This window comes from Lycorma delicatula, chromosome 5, assembly GCF_047948215.1.
Source record: "Lycorma delicatula isolate Av1 chromosome 5, ASM4794821v1, whole genome shotgun sequence".
NCBI classification, from domain to species: Eukaryota; Metazoa; Arthropoda; class Insecta; order Hemiptera; family Fulgoridae; genus Lycorma; species Lycorma delicatula.
In genome coordinates, this window is record NC_134459.1 from 115406273 (window position 1) to 115421677 (window position 15405).

At 29.1% G+C, this 15405-nt stretch overlaps 1 protein-coding gene across 1 annotated transcript in view; it reads left to right on the plus strand.

The window, feature by feature from the left end:
* pros (homeobox protein prospero) overlaps nucleotides 1-15405 on the plus strand; it is a 222251-nt gene that overhangs the window by 183613 nt on the left and 23233 nt on the right. Inside the window, exons 4-5 of the mRNA XM_075366895.1 lie at nucleotides 3075-6546; nucleotides 13071-13251. Of these exons, the coding sequence (XP_075223010.1) occupies nucleotides 3168-6546; nucleotides 13071-13251 (3560 nt within the window). The 5' untranslated portion in view covers nucleotides 3075-3167. The remainder of the gene's footprint in view (nucleotides 1-3074; nucleotides 6547-13070; nucleotides 13252-15405) is intronic.

Below are 15405 nucleotides of genomic sequence, written 5' to 3' on the forward strand. Positions count from 1 at the left end.
TAATCAATCTCTCCCGGAAAACTTATACTTTTGGGTAAAATAGGTTTTCCATGTTTACTAGAAAAAGTATGGATAAAACCTTATTCCATAACCTTCTTCTTCACCGAACCGAAAATACTACTCCATCAAAATGCCAAACTCACTAAAATCCATATGATACTCTACCTTGTAAATGATACCTTACTGCAAGGACTAGTTATTTAATATACAACGCTACTCTTAGAAAAAGACACTGACAGACACTGAATGAGACAGTTAGTGTAAAGCAGCAAATTAATAAAGTATTTCTATTCCAAAACATTGGATAGTACATAGATCAAATCTGTAAGGTAAAGCAATACAAAAACACGATAAGATTTCGTCATAAGGTTTCGTAAAAACCTGTACTTAATTAAAGTCCTAATAAAGGAAAAAACCAAATTTCTTTAATTAAAAAAAAAATTAATTTGATTAATTATAGATCAATAATTATTTAATTATTAACCTTTGTTTAAAAAAAACAATTTCTTTTAAAATAAAAAAGGAATTCTCCAAAAATAATTTAAATCTAAATAATCTAAGAATTTAAATAAATTATCATATACGTCCAAACTAAAAAATAAATAGTTTATTCCCAAATAAAAAACGGGGAGAGAAAATAGAATCGTGTAATAAAATCCGCTTCATTTGATTACTGTATGAATAAATCTAACCGAATAAAGGTCAATGTTTCTGATCATAAACGGCTGATAAATTCCGGTTGAAGACCCAGACTGAATTAAAATCAAAGAATAATCTTATATAATGTTTCATATGATAACCGATTAAATACACACATTATGTTCAACATTGATTGATAATCCAAATTTACATATATTTTAAAATAAGATATTTCTTCCTTTCTCCAAAATAATCAGAAATTGACATTATTTTCGATGGATTTTACTCACCGACGGAAATATATATATGTTTAATTGTTTATTAAGGTAACCGATAAAAAATATTTAAATAGGATACTATTTATAAATATTATTTTCTGAAATTTATAAATTTTCAAGTAAAATGTCAACAATATTATTAAAAATTAATTTTTTTATCTATTTTTATATGTAGTAAATTTAATTTTATTATGAAATTTCAGTTTCAGGTACTGGAATAAAATGATCAGCTTCATTGGTATTTCGTGGAAGATAATCTAATCTAACCGAGTGAACACAATCTAATTTATATTTTGATTTACAGGAATATCATCACAATATAAACCACATATATTTTTGTTTTTTGTTATGTTATTTTTATATAACGTAATTATATTATTTAACCTCTCTCTAACAGAAAATTCTATTATCAATCTGCTGTATTATTTTACTACTATAACTATTATTATTATTTAATAAATAATAAAAAACAGCGTAAAAATAAAGAAAAATGTTTATTTTGTTACTTTTATGTAGAAATCTACATTTCAAATACATATACAAACAACATTTGATCGAGATAAAACAATCTAGCAAGTTTCAAAAGTTGGTTCCACTTACTAATATTACTTATTTAATTAAATCGCTAGAAGAAGGTTAATTGCTCTGGAGAAGGGTAAACTAAGCATTAACTTTCTCTCTACTCTGTGACGCTTCAGAAATGTGTTTCAAATTTCAGAGAAAAAAAACAGCACACTTTATAAAAGAGGTACCTTGAAACTTTGTCATTAATTTTCTTCCTTTTTTTATGAAAAAAAATATTTAAAAAAAATGTGAAGTTTACTACAATTAATTTTAAAACACTAAATATAATTTCTGTTAAGTTTACATGTAAAGAGCTTTTTTCTTTTATAGAGAAGAATCAGTCCGTAATACTCATATTAGACCCTATTTAACTTATCATTCAAAACGTGAAATATAATAAAAAAGTCTACTGAATATATTTTATTGTTCAATTTACTTGCCTATTAACCGTTTTTATTTTTAATAATTTAAATAAAAAATATTCTTTTATTCCGTGAAATAAAATGAAATTCATATATCATTCTAAAAATTGAATATTTTTTTTTAATCCTTGCAATATATGTTATTTTTATTTTAGGTGTAGATAGTGGTTTTGTTGAATTTTTTATACCATTAATACGTAAAATTAATCTACTGCAAAAAGTCTGCTTTATTAAATTCTAATTATGAAATCGATACGAAAACTTCAATCATATGTAAAATAATATTGGCTTCCCTCCCTCCTTACACGTATATTATAAGACAGTGAATAAAATTAAACAAATTTAAAAGATATCAAAAGAATTTCATATTTATTTTTATAAATTATTTTTTTTTTTTTTGTAGAAACAGAGCGAGTACTTTCCACATTTTTAATAAGAATTGTTCATTGAAATCTTTTTTGAACTTAAGATGCAATTAAAATTGCAAGTAATTTTAATTGATGTAATATATTTTATTAAAAAATATCAACTATAATAGTATCGACTATTATAGCATTAACTAATAGTATTGATAACTTCATATATATAGCTTTCTTTACTGTAAAAGTTACCTTCACGTTGTTCAATAAATAAATTGATTAAAAAAATGTTTCTGTTTAATTTCCGGCGCACGTGTCGTTCTACCGTTGTCTTATTAAATTGGTAGCGAGTGACTAAGCAAAAATACCTAAACTTAATCATTTGATAGGGGGGGCACTGTCACACAACACTCTTTTTAAGTGCTGTTATACAATACTAAAACAATCTAAAGCATTACATATTTGGATGTACTTTTGGAATTTTTTTTTTTTTTTTACCGCTTTACTTATTAAATGAAATTATATACAAACAGCAACAAGTACGTAGTAACAATCTTCTATGTTTAAACTTTTAGTTTATATTTATGTATTACTAAAACAGATTAGTAGTAGGATAACACGGCAGAGGGATAGAGAGAGTAAGAACGATTGAGTGTGTGAAAGGGAATGATAGCGTAGAAGGAGAGCAGCCAGCAGATCGAGATGAGGGGAGCGAGGCAGCTGTTCTGGAGGGGCAGGTGTGCATTGAACGGCACGAGCCTCTCATACTGCACACAATAGCTGACAGTCGGGTCTTGTTTTGCACCTTGCAGGTCCCACCATGGCCGAGTAGAGGGGGATCTACGTCACCCCCTTCCATAAGCCAAGGGGACGAAGCCCTCGGCCAATCACAGGCGGTCTTTCTTATGATGTCATCAGAAGAGGAAGCCGACTGTTTCGGATTGTACGGAGACAAACTATTGAAGAAGGTGAAGCGGTCGAGACAACGTGTCGACGCGGGTGAACCGCGGAACAGTTATTCTTCTATTCCGAACTTTAGTTCTCGTCCGAGTTTTCTTAGCGGGAGTTTATACGGTGCTTTTTTCAGTCAGAATCACCAGCATTTTGGATTGTTCGGGCAGGGCTTCGGGCCCGCCAAAATGCTTAACGAGTTATTCGGCCGGCAGGTGAAACAAGCAGCGGACGCCGCGACACCGGCCGACACGATGATGGCCATGGATGCAGCAGGATCCGACGGCGCCGTCAACTTTGAGTGTTTAAATGCGACTTCCGTCATTCGTCGAGGACTAGATGAGGACGGCGGCAGTCCACCTCCTGGAGACATGGCTCACCACATGCTGAGAGACATCCTTCAAGGACGCAAGAAAGAACTTCTGGCCTTGGAACAGGAACTAAGAGGGGTAAGTGTCAGTGGAGGACAAGAGCCCCCATCACCCGATAATAATAATAGTATCAGTAGTAATAATAATAACAATAACAATAATAATAATAACAATAACAACGATTTAAAGACGACAAACGGTTCGGTTACAAACGGTGAAGGTGGAAACGGTGGTGGTAGTGATACGGACGGTACTAATGAACCGGTCAGAAAAAATTCAGTGAATGTGAACGGTATAGCCGAAGTGGAAGATGAAACGATGGTCCAGGACGAGGAATTAAGTCAATCGGGGAAGACGCAACAACAAGACCTTCTAGAAGACATGGCGACAGAAGACAGCGAACCTTCGTGCGTGTCACCGGCTTCCGCATCCGCGTCGGATCACAAAGAAGACTTAGACGATAATCCGGGTAGCAAGGACTCTCCTACTAAAACTGAAACGATAGAATTAAAACGCGCTAGGGTTGAAAATATAGTTTCGTCGATGCGCTCGAGCCCATCCCTTCCGACTCAGGTTAACGGTTGCAAGAAAAGAAAATTATATCATCCTCAACAGCACGACAACAGTGCGGCCGAACGATACGCTGCGGGACTCGGCATAGGAGTAAACAGCATGGGAATGCTGATCGAAGAGGACGACGATGAAGAAATCGAACCGCAAGAAATCAGACAAAAACGTGTAGAGAAGGACGCGTTAAAAAATCAACTTCGCACCATGCAAGAACAACTCGCTGAAATGCAACAGAAATACGTTCAATTATGTACAAGAATGGATCAAGATATGTCCGAATGTCAAGATACTGAAGAAGTAGGAAGCGACCTGGAGCCGGACGGAAATAGTTTATCGTTACCAGAGAAGCCGCCGTCGAGTAATCCTCCTTCTACTCCCGTCAAGGACACCGCCCCCTTACCTTCCGTAACACCTCCAGTGGCACAACCTATCATGTCCCCGGCAGTATCCAAGATGATGTCAACGAAGTTACATCCTGGATCCCATCATCTTCCTCCTGGTCATCCTTCTTTACCCCTTCCACCTAATTTCAACGGCGCCCTCTCTCTGTTGCAGCAGCAGGTTCTGCAAGAACAGCACGGCCAGGCACCCATACCGCCGCCTCCACATCATCATCATCATCCGCATCACCATCCTCAAATGCCGCATCACGCCCTGACCAATGCGGCAGCCGCTATGTACTTGGGAGTCAGCCACAAACTGTACTTAGAACAAGAAGTGAGAATGGCAAAGGAAGCAGCGTTAGCAGCAGAACAACATCAACAACATCTAAGTCAACAACACGGAAGTCATCATCCACAACAACAACAACCACCTCCCCAACAGCAGCAACCGCAGCAACAACCACAACAAGCACCTCAACAACCATCACAACAACAAATTTTAGGACACCATCAACAACAGCCACAATCACAACAGCAGCAGCAGCAGCAGCAGCAACCTCAGCCGCAAACGCCTCAACAATCTGAACAACGGCAGTCGCAACAGCCCCCGTCAGGAACTCAAACACCGCACAGTCAAACACCTACATCCGTGCAGCCTCCTACACAAAATACACCCCAGCCTAATCAACCTATCTCCCATCAACAATCACCTCCACAAGTAACTCCTCACTCGAAATCAGCGACCGATTATTCAGAACGGTTATCGATGTTAAGAAGCTCGGCTTTATCGGCTCCGGTGTCCGGATCAGACCTCGAAGGACTAGCGGACGTTCTTAAATCGGAAATAACGTCATCACTTAGCGGCCTCATAGATTCGATCATGGCTCGGTTCGTACAACAGCGACGGATTTACGGAAAACAGTCGGAAGCAGCGGCCGAACAACTAAATAAGGATTTATTATTAGCGTCTCAGTTATTAGACAGAAAATCACCTCGATCTAAAGTTGTCGATCGGGGTAGCAACGGGTCAGCGGAACGACTTAACGGACCTACAGGAGTAAACGGGATATCCGTTCCACAGGGACCACCGCGAGTGAACGGCACCGCCTTCCCTCCGTTAACTAACAGTGTAAACAGTAATAACAATAATAATAGTAATTGTAATAGCAACAATAACAGTAACAATAATAATAACAGTAATAACAATAATAACCCGGAAAATAACATTAACACGATGAACTTACCGCACGTGAGACCGTCTCCGAATGCAGCGATGTTTCAACCGCCTAAACCCCCGGTATCGCAAATAAATTCGGCTGCCGCGGCCGCGTTATATTCATCGATGAGCGGGATAGCAACTCATCCTGTTGTTAATCCGTTTCATCTGGCCGAGGGGAGGGAAGGTGTTCCTGAACAAAATGAAGCGTTAAGTTTAGTCGTCGCGCCGAAAAAGAAGAGACACAAGGTGACAGATACAAGGATAACGCCGAAGACGGTCTGCAGGATACTCGCCCAAGACGGTATGACCGGTCAACCGCAAGAAGCCGGACCAGGTGTGCAAAAAATGTGCGGTATCATTCCGTCGACGAGCAATTCGAACGGCACGGAATCACCGCCTCCACCTAGACCCTATCATCCTCCACCCCCGCCTATGCTACCCGTTTCTTTACCTACATCCGTTGCGATTCCTAACCCCAGCCTACACGAATCCCAAGTGTTCTCACCCTATTCGCCGTTCTATCATCAACAAGCACCTCATATGCCGTCGGCAAGTCCTCCGGGTATAGCAGATTTACGCGACAGCCCGCCTTTGCATCCTCCGACGCTACTACACCCGGCTCTTCTAGCGGCAGCACAACACGGTGGATCACCGGATTACGCCAATATGCGTTCCAGTTCAGGCCTCGGAGGTGCTACTGACTCCGTCGACCGAGGGTCCGACTGCAACTCCGGCGATGGCCCCTACGATGGCATCACACCTACAATATCCTTTTCTGGCTATCAAAAATGTGAGTTTATATATATATATATATTTTTTTTTTATTAGTTTAAAAGTGTGTTTTTTTAATAAAATAATAATATTTTTATAAAATCTAGCGATTCAATTTTAATAATTTCATTTGAGTTATACCGTAAAACATTTAATAAGTCGGGTAGAACATGAAAACATCACGCTTAAATATTTTAAAAATTGTAAAATCAAGTGCTAAAGACTAGAATCGTACAATCATTTAACAATTATTCACTTTAGTTAATCACACTACGCAAAATAATTACAATAACCGCCAAAAATCAATTATATGTACGTATATATATATATAACATAACGCTATCGTAAAACATATTCAATTCAATAATAATATAATCATAAAATAAATAACTGTAAGTAAATTAAAGGAAAAATCCTATAAATAAAAAGATACATACAGTTTATGATAAAAGAATATCCAATTTTATATTAATAAGTAAAGAAAAGCCTACTTATGAAAATTGCTGTCATCAAAGGTTTTTTGTACGTTTTTTTTTTTAACAATTCAAATGAGCAAACCAGGTGCGTCTGAGACTTTTTAATAATTCAGCAGTGAGTATCCTTTACTTCCCTTAAACCAAAAGATAATCTTGAGTAGTTAGCGTGTTGTCAAGAAATTCTCTTTGAAAAATCATTTTTATAATCGTATCTAATAAGAATACTTTGTTTAAAAAGTAATAATAATGATCATAGAATAATTCTGACAATTTATTTCTTTAGGAATGAAAAAAACATATTTTGGAAAAAAGTAGTAAAAAAAAAAAAATAAAATACATTGAAGTATAGTAACAGTTAAACATGATTTCGTTTAATAAGAAAAATAAAAAATAAATAAAAAAGACTATCTAAGAGAGATATGTTAATTTTACATTTTTATTTATTAATAAAACCAAACTGGTAAGCGTAAATAATGAATAATCGGGTCTTAAAAATAATAATAAAAAAATAACTTACAAAATAAAATAAATCCAAAAAATATTAATTATAATAATAAATTATAAATATATATAAAAATTATAATATTAATAATAAATATAAATTCTGTTAACATAAAATGAGTGGAAAGAATATAGAAATTTTTTATTGAGACGGCAAATGATTTTCTTGCATGATTTTAATTTAATATACTTACTATGACGAGAAATACTTAAACACATTATTATTCTATGTCAATTCTTTAAAAAAGATATGTTTTCCAATTCCGTTTTTCTATTCATAAGTAATATTTTTTTTTTTTTTTTAATAAAAAAGTGATAACGTAAAACCGTATTACTAAAATTAGTAAATTATTTCGTAAATTTTTCTGCAGTACTTAAATTTAAATATAAATATTAACAACATTAAAGCAGAAGATTTCAGAAACTAAAATTTTATGTATAAAAATTTTATGTAAAATACATTAAATGTATATTAAATTATAAAATTTAATATTAATCTATAACCTCTAACTCACAAATGAAAACAAATTAAATCAACAGATTGAGGCAATGTTTTACAAAAAAAATTTTAAATGCGTTCAATTAAATCAATATTACGAACCGTATTCTATTTGTAAATAACTTTTTATTTTTGATCTATTATAAATATTAGTCTGTTTATATCGATCAATTAATGACATATTTAGTTGTATGAACTAAAGTAAAATAATTAATTTCGTTACTAAATTTCAAACTATTACTTATTAAAATTTATGGAACAGCTTTTTTTAAAACAAACTTTCCTTAAATTAACGATTTATTATTCTTTTTAAAAAAATTAATCGGCAAACTAATTTATAAAATTATTTTTGAGAAAGTTTAAACGTCAATTTGTATAAAATTAATAATTTTTTGTTATTAAATTGAGCTCGATAAATGAACCTAAGATCCACTTCGTTTTCCTACAAACCAATATTTTGTACGAACTAAGACATCGGCGCTATCTTACTTCTTATCTTCAAACTAAGATGGAAAACAAAAAAAAAACTCCCGCCAAATTTAATTTGTCGCTCTCTTAACTAAAGAACTATTTGAAAAATAAATAATTAATTAAAATTATAAATTAATAATGTAAACCATAATATAATTTATCATAAAACAATTAGATTTAATAATTAATTTTAAAATGTCACATATTAGCAAGCTAACAAAAAAAAAATATATATATATATATATATATATTTATGTTTTATACTAAAATAATTACTTTAACAAATAAAAACATAAAAAAAAGATAAATATTAAAAATTAAAAAAATCACTGCCAAATTACAAACAAATATTGCTCTATAATATAGAATAATTAAAGAGTGTGCGGGTGACAATTTTGTAGATTGTATAATTTTTTCAAACCTATTAAATTTATTTAAACATATATATTTATGAACGTAAAGATTCCAGCGCAGGGTCATACATCTAAATCGGTTCGATCGTTCAGCTGCTACGGTGAAACAAGCAAACTAATAAACATACATACATGCCCCTAAATAAGATAACATTCCTTTTTGGCCAGTCGTGTAACAAATAAATAGCTTTATTAGGTTTGAATACGGTTTTTCTTTACGTCTATAAATTAATTACTAATATATTTCCTCTTCTATGAATGTAAAGATTATTTCGAATAGTCATAAATAACATAAAATTAAATTATAATAATTATTTTAACTTACGTTAAACGTAAATAGGTTTATTGAGATGAGCCTGAAGCAGCTAAATAAATGAATAATAAAATTGTAGAAATAATTATTAACATTGATAAATAAATATTTATCTAAAATATCTTCAGATAGTGTTAATTTATTGATTTATTATTATTTTTCTAATAGATTTTATTGTTTCGATAACAATAAAAAAAATAATCTTTTTAGTGAAAAAATAATAGTGATTAGTTATCATAAAGATTTCAATAGGCAAAAAATAATAATAATAATAAATAATTATTTAACAAAATATTATAATAATAAATTACTAGAAATGAGTACATATAATATTAATGAACCTTTGTAGGCCTGCTACATTTGTATAAATTTCTTGCCTAAAATATTTTCCCTCCAAAAAAAAAATTATATATTGGATGAGTTATTACGTAAATTTGAATTTGAAACTTTAATTATTATTAATAAGAAAAATGCTAATTTTGTGGTCAGTAGATAGTTACACCTTTATCAGAAAATTATTATTATTTTGTTTTTTAAATAATATTTACTACCTTTAAAATCCAGTCTAATACAGTTGAGAACAGTTAACATTATATAAGGTTGAATATTTTCCCTGGTTATTTATTAGAAATTTCATTATGAAATAATAAATAAATAATGTACTCATAATTTAATTATCTCAAACATTTTAAATAGTAATTCATAATTTTAACCGAAATAATTAATTAAAAGGTAATTCATTTTAAAACTATTTTAGTTTTTCTTTTTTAATAAAAGTAATTAAATAAATTTACATAATTTATTTTAATAATAAAAACAAAAATTATTGTTTTACTTTTATTATAATTTATTTAAAATATTTAAAGAAATTGTAATACTTTAGAATCATATTATTAAAAGAATAAGACTGTAATAGTATCATTATGCTATAATATAATGACAAACGGATAATGTCAGAAGCCTTATAACATAAAAGACAACCGAATCTCGGTTGGAGAGAAATGGAAGACCTAGAAAAACTACTTGACCTCACTCTGCTCTACTCGTTTGTATTATAAACGGATTTCGTTTCTTCCGTAGTTTTCTCTAACAAGAATCTATATACCTATGCTATACCTGCTATACCCACATTAGTAATGTGTTTATACTGTATAAATTAGGGGGCTTCTTCCTTCTACTAACCAACCCTTTCTTTTATTTGAGTTCATTTAAAACTTCTCGTTTGAATTCTATTGAAAAAAAAAAACAGCACTTTTTTCTAAAAAGAAAAAACCGTTATTTATTTCATATGTTTTTCATACTACAATATAAAATTTAACCTTTGTGTCATTTTCTTTATGCGAAATATAAAAAGGAATAGAATTATTGTGAAGTTGCATAACAAATCTATTCTGTTTATAGTCGGTTTTTTATATATCTCAATATTTTTAAAATGACTAAAGTTAGAAAAAAACAAGTTTAAAATTACATTTTTTATCTTTGGATCTGAAACTTGGGATTTGATTCTAACAAGAGAAGTTTTCTTTAGATTCTAAAAAACTAAACTTGATTCTATTCAAATTTTATATTTTCAATAAGATGGACGCATATTTCGCATATTTCCTGATTTTTATAGACCTATCTTCAAAATATAGTATTTAGAAAAATAAATGTTAAAAAAATAAATTTTTCTTGAAAAAATGCTTACAGTTAACTTTATTTTATTAAATTTCTTGACTTATTAAAATAACAGTCCGTAGAGATTCTTAGTAGATAGTATATTTAGGAAATTACATCTGGTTTAACCTTTACTATTATTATTGAAAATCGGTTTTTTAGTATATAAGTTTAAGAAAAAATTTCTATAATAAGCTGAACACATTTTTAAACATTTCTTCCAATTTGTATGTTTTATTTTTTTAAATCATATTAATTTGTGTGCGTTTTTAAAAAGAATTTCTTATAACATATTTCATATTAACTTATGTATTTATGATGATATTTATTTATGATATAACATATTTCATATTAACTTATGTATTTATGATCTAAATGTTTACGAAAACGCTTTTCCATAAATTTGTTAAGACCTTTCGTTATCAACAGTTGATAGTTTTATTCAATTAATAATAATCATTAATTTTAGGTTACATTTATTAATTATTGATCAGCTTAATTAATTTAAAAGCAATATTATATTATTTTATAAAATTATGATTTTTCAATAACAAAAGTTAATGATTTTCTTTTTTATGTTGGAGGAAATTTCGATGTATAATGTATTCGCACCTTCTCAGAATATTATTAAAATGTCAAATATACTTAGGATAAAATATTTCTTTAGATTAGTCAATTTTGTTAAAAATTAAGATAAAATAATCGGGTCATTAATACTTATCGTATAGTCTATCTCAACACTAATTTGTTAACTATATAATAAAAAATAAAGCATACCTATGGAAAAGAGTAAAGACCGATTAACAGCAACGAAATCGTGTTTTAATTAAAATATATTTACATTCAAAAACATGATATCAGATTTCTATGCTAACAAATATAAATTAGGAAAAAAAACGATAAAGGTATATGCAGCAATCATCATAAATATATACATAAAATATCAATACCTCATAAAAACACAAATGAGCATACGAATATAAACAAGCCTTCACGCAAAATTCTATTTCACACACTCGCTACATTACACGATAATAAAATAGACAGAAAATTAACTTTCATTCCATTTTTAATACACAATATTTCACAAATAATGGAAAAAAAATTATTTTTTTCTTACTTTTATTAATTTATACTTTCATTACGTTTTAAAATAAAATCTGCGAGTCTGCTTGTCATTACACAGAAACAGTTGTAGACGTCTTGATGCAAGACAGAAGTCACAACTAAAACTGGCGTTACCATGTTCAAGGATAACAAACACTCCGTGCCGGGCATAGGCTACATAAAGTTATTTTTTTAGGAAAGTATTTATCTATTATTTCTAAATCAGTTATACAAAATATATTATTTGGGGAATATATATATATATATATATATATATATTTAGTAGCTAATACTAAACTATATGTCTACTCAATCAATTATGTAAACATATATATATATATATATATATATATATATAGAGTGTGTGTGTGTGTGTGTACATTTAATTAAGTTCAGCATACAGTTGTTCAACTGTACGAATATGTTCAGCATACAGTTGTATTCAACTGTATGCTGAACAACTGTTTGCCGTATCTTTTTATGTGATTAGTAAGTAATGCTTCACTTTTTCGGAGTTTTTCAAAGAAAATTATTAAAAATAAAGTTATATTTTTTTTTAAATTGAAAATTTTTTTAACATAACTTATCTATAGCAAATTCATATATTTTTCGTCTTTTATACAAACTTCCGACTGAATTCAGTTTTTAATTCAAGTTCTGACTACGATATTTTTAAATTTTTATTAAATTATAAAAAAAAATAATAATAATAGTACAGAAACTGATCAACATAAGAAAACACAAAAATTATAGCTCATTGTAGAAAAATAAAAAAAAGAATATTTTTCTCAAGTTTCACAGTATTAATCTATGCCCGCCATTAGATTGTTATAAATCATATATGTTACAGATCATTAGTGACTCATAAATTGACTTTCATTGTACGTTTTTAATAATTATTTACCAAATAAATTTTTCACCAGAGTAATTTTGTTTATTATAATATCCCCACACATCACGAATTAATGAAGTTTTACTTTATTTAGTTTATAAACAGAATATTATTTTCTTGTAACTATTTCTTTATTATTAATTTTATTATTACTTTAAGATTATAATTGTACTGTATCTAGTTGTTAAAAACATAAGACTGTTGTTTAATAAAAGGTGATTATTCCTTAACCGCTCTGCAATCGTCGACGCTGACACCTATGCACCTAAGAAAAGCTAAACTGATGTTCTTCTGGGTACGATATCCCAGTTCAGCAGTGCTCAAGATGTACTTTCCTGATATAAAGTTTAATAAGAATAACACTGCCCAACTTGTCAAGTGGTTCTCCAATTTCAGGTAAAACTTATTTTTCTTTCTTTTTTTTTAATAAAAATTTATAAATTTTATTTTTTAATTTACTAAATTAGAAAAATATAGATGAAATATAATAAGTTGCTTTAGGATATATCATTTTGTTAGGGGTTGGACTAAAACATAACGTGACATTTTATATTTTAATAGACACGACATAATTAATTATTCAGCAGAAATTAATCCACTAATTGATGTGAATATATGTTAACTCATTTTCGTAAAATTAAATTTACTCTAAAATCAGCAACCGTGTTATCATTACAAATGTCAGTTCATTTACTTTCATGCTGAAACGTTTCAAATTGAAACGAAAAAAATTTTAACAATCGATTTATAGTGGAAATAGTATTTACTTGCTTTTACTAAAATATTAACAGTATGTGCTAAACTAAATATGGTTATATCATTAAAATGACGCTCGTAATTTATATATAATTGTATATATCCTTTAAAATCGAGTTATTTTTAATGAAACATATCGACATTACATTTTTTTATATCTCAATCTATTATCATTAAATTGTACGTTAAATGTATTTTTAACGTACAATTTAATGATTTTTATAATAATTCTCAAGGAAATAAAAAGTAATAATATTGCCAATCAAAATATTTTTTAAAATTTTTATTCTACTATATGATTTTAAAATAGCAGATTTCTTTCTTTAGTAATGTACTATTTAGAAATACCGTATCTTCGAAACATGATATTTGCATGATTGCATGGTAGATTTAATTATATTTTACTCTTTCTTTTGAAAGAAAAAAGAAAAAAATGATGATAGCAGCTACGTATTAATATAAAAGAAATCGGTTATAAACATAAAAACACTTCACATATTTATAGCTTAGTTAAATGTTAAAGAGATCTCTTCTTTCTGGAATATCAAATAATTCAGGATCACTTAACCGTATCAAAGTTAAAACATATATAATTTTTGGGGGAAAAACTTTGTGCGTGAGCTGCCATAGGATTAATCAATCTGAAAAAAATACGTTTCCACAAAATATATTATCACTTACGAAAATTGGGAATTATACAACAGATTCTCACAAAACAAAACTTAAAATATATTTTTCTAACCCCAATTAATGCCCGAATTGTATTAATTTGTTATAACTACGAAACAAATAAATCGGTAGACAGATTTTTCATACACTTTTGAACCACATCCATTAATTTTTTACGGTAAGAGAAATTCCTTAAAATCTGTTGATCATCAAAACAGAAAATTTCCTTAGTTGTCAATTTTCAAAAAATAAAAATTATTTTTGATTAATCCGAAATCTTCCCGCAATGTTCTGTGCAATACATGGTGTTCAATCGCTTAACAATTTTTAAAAGATTTATTTTGATAATATTTATCGTAAATAATAAAAAGTAAATGAAAATCTCGACTTTACAATCAATATAATTTCTTCCTTGCAATATTTCTAAAATTTCAATATGGTGAATACAACAATTTCTTTTTCAAAATTTTGTTGCTTCAGTAGATTTATGGAAATTCCGCCTGAAGAAACTAAAATTGTTATAGTATTTTACATAAATATAAAATTATGGCTATGAAAAAATTTATTAAAATTGTTCATACTGTTTTTAAAATATACAATTTGATAAGTCAGCAAAATTGGTCGTATTTATTAATGCAACAGCAGTAATAATTTTTCTAATTATTACATCGGTAAGCATATAACAAAAAGCATAATCAACCGTTATTAACTACGAACTATTGCTAATAGTTTATATCCTTTTTTTATTTTTCCTTAGACGTGCTTGCTTTGTTTTACAATGATCTGTCGAAAATATTCTAGTGAATATAATAAAATTCATATTTTTAAAAAGAGAAAGTAAATATATAACGTAAAATTTTTTAGTGCGTAGAATAAGTTTTTTTTTTCATATGAAAAGTACAAACATATTATTTTCAGAAAGAAAAAAAATCTGCCTGTTTACGATTCGCAGACGTAAGATTCATAATAGCATTCGGAATATTAGAAAAGTAAAAGAAAAACTTAATATTTTTTTAAAATAAATTTCATAAAACAGAAATACAGGAGATATTTTTCTAATAAAACATAAGTCAAATATTAAAATAATATTAATATTTAAAATATGTATAAATATATTTTTAAGAC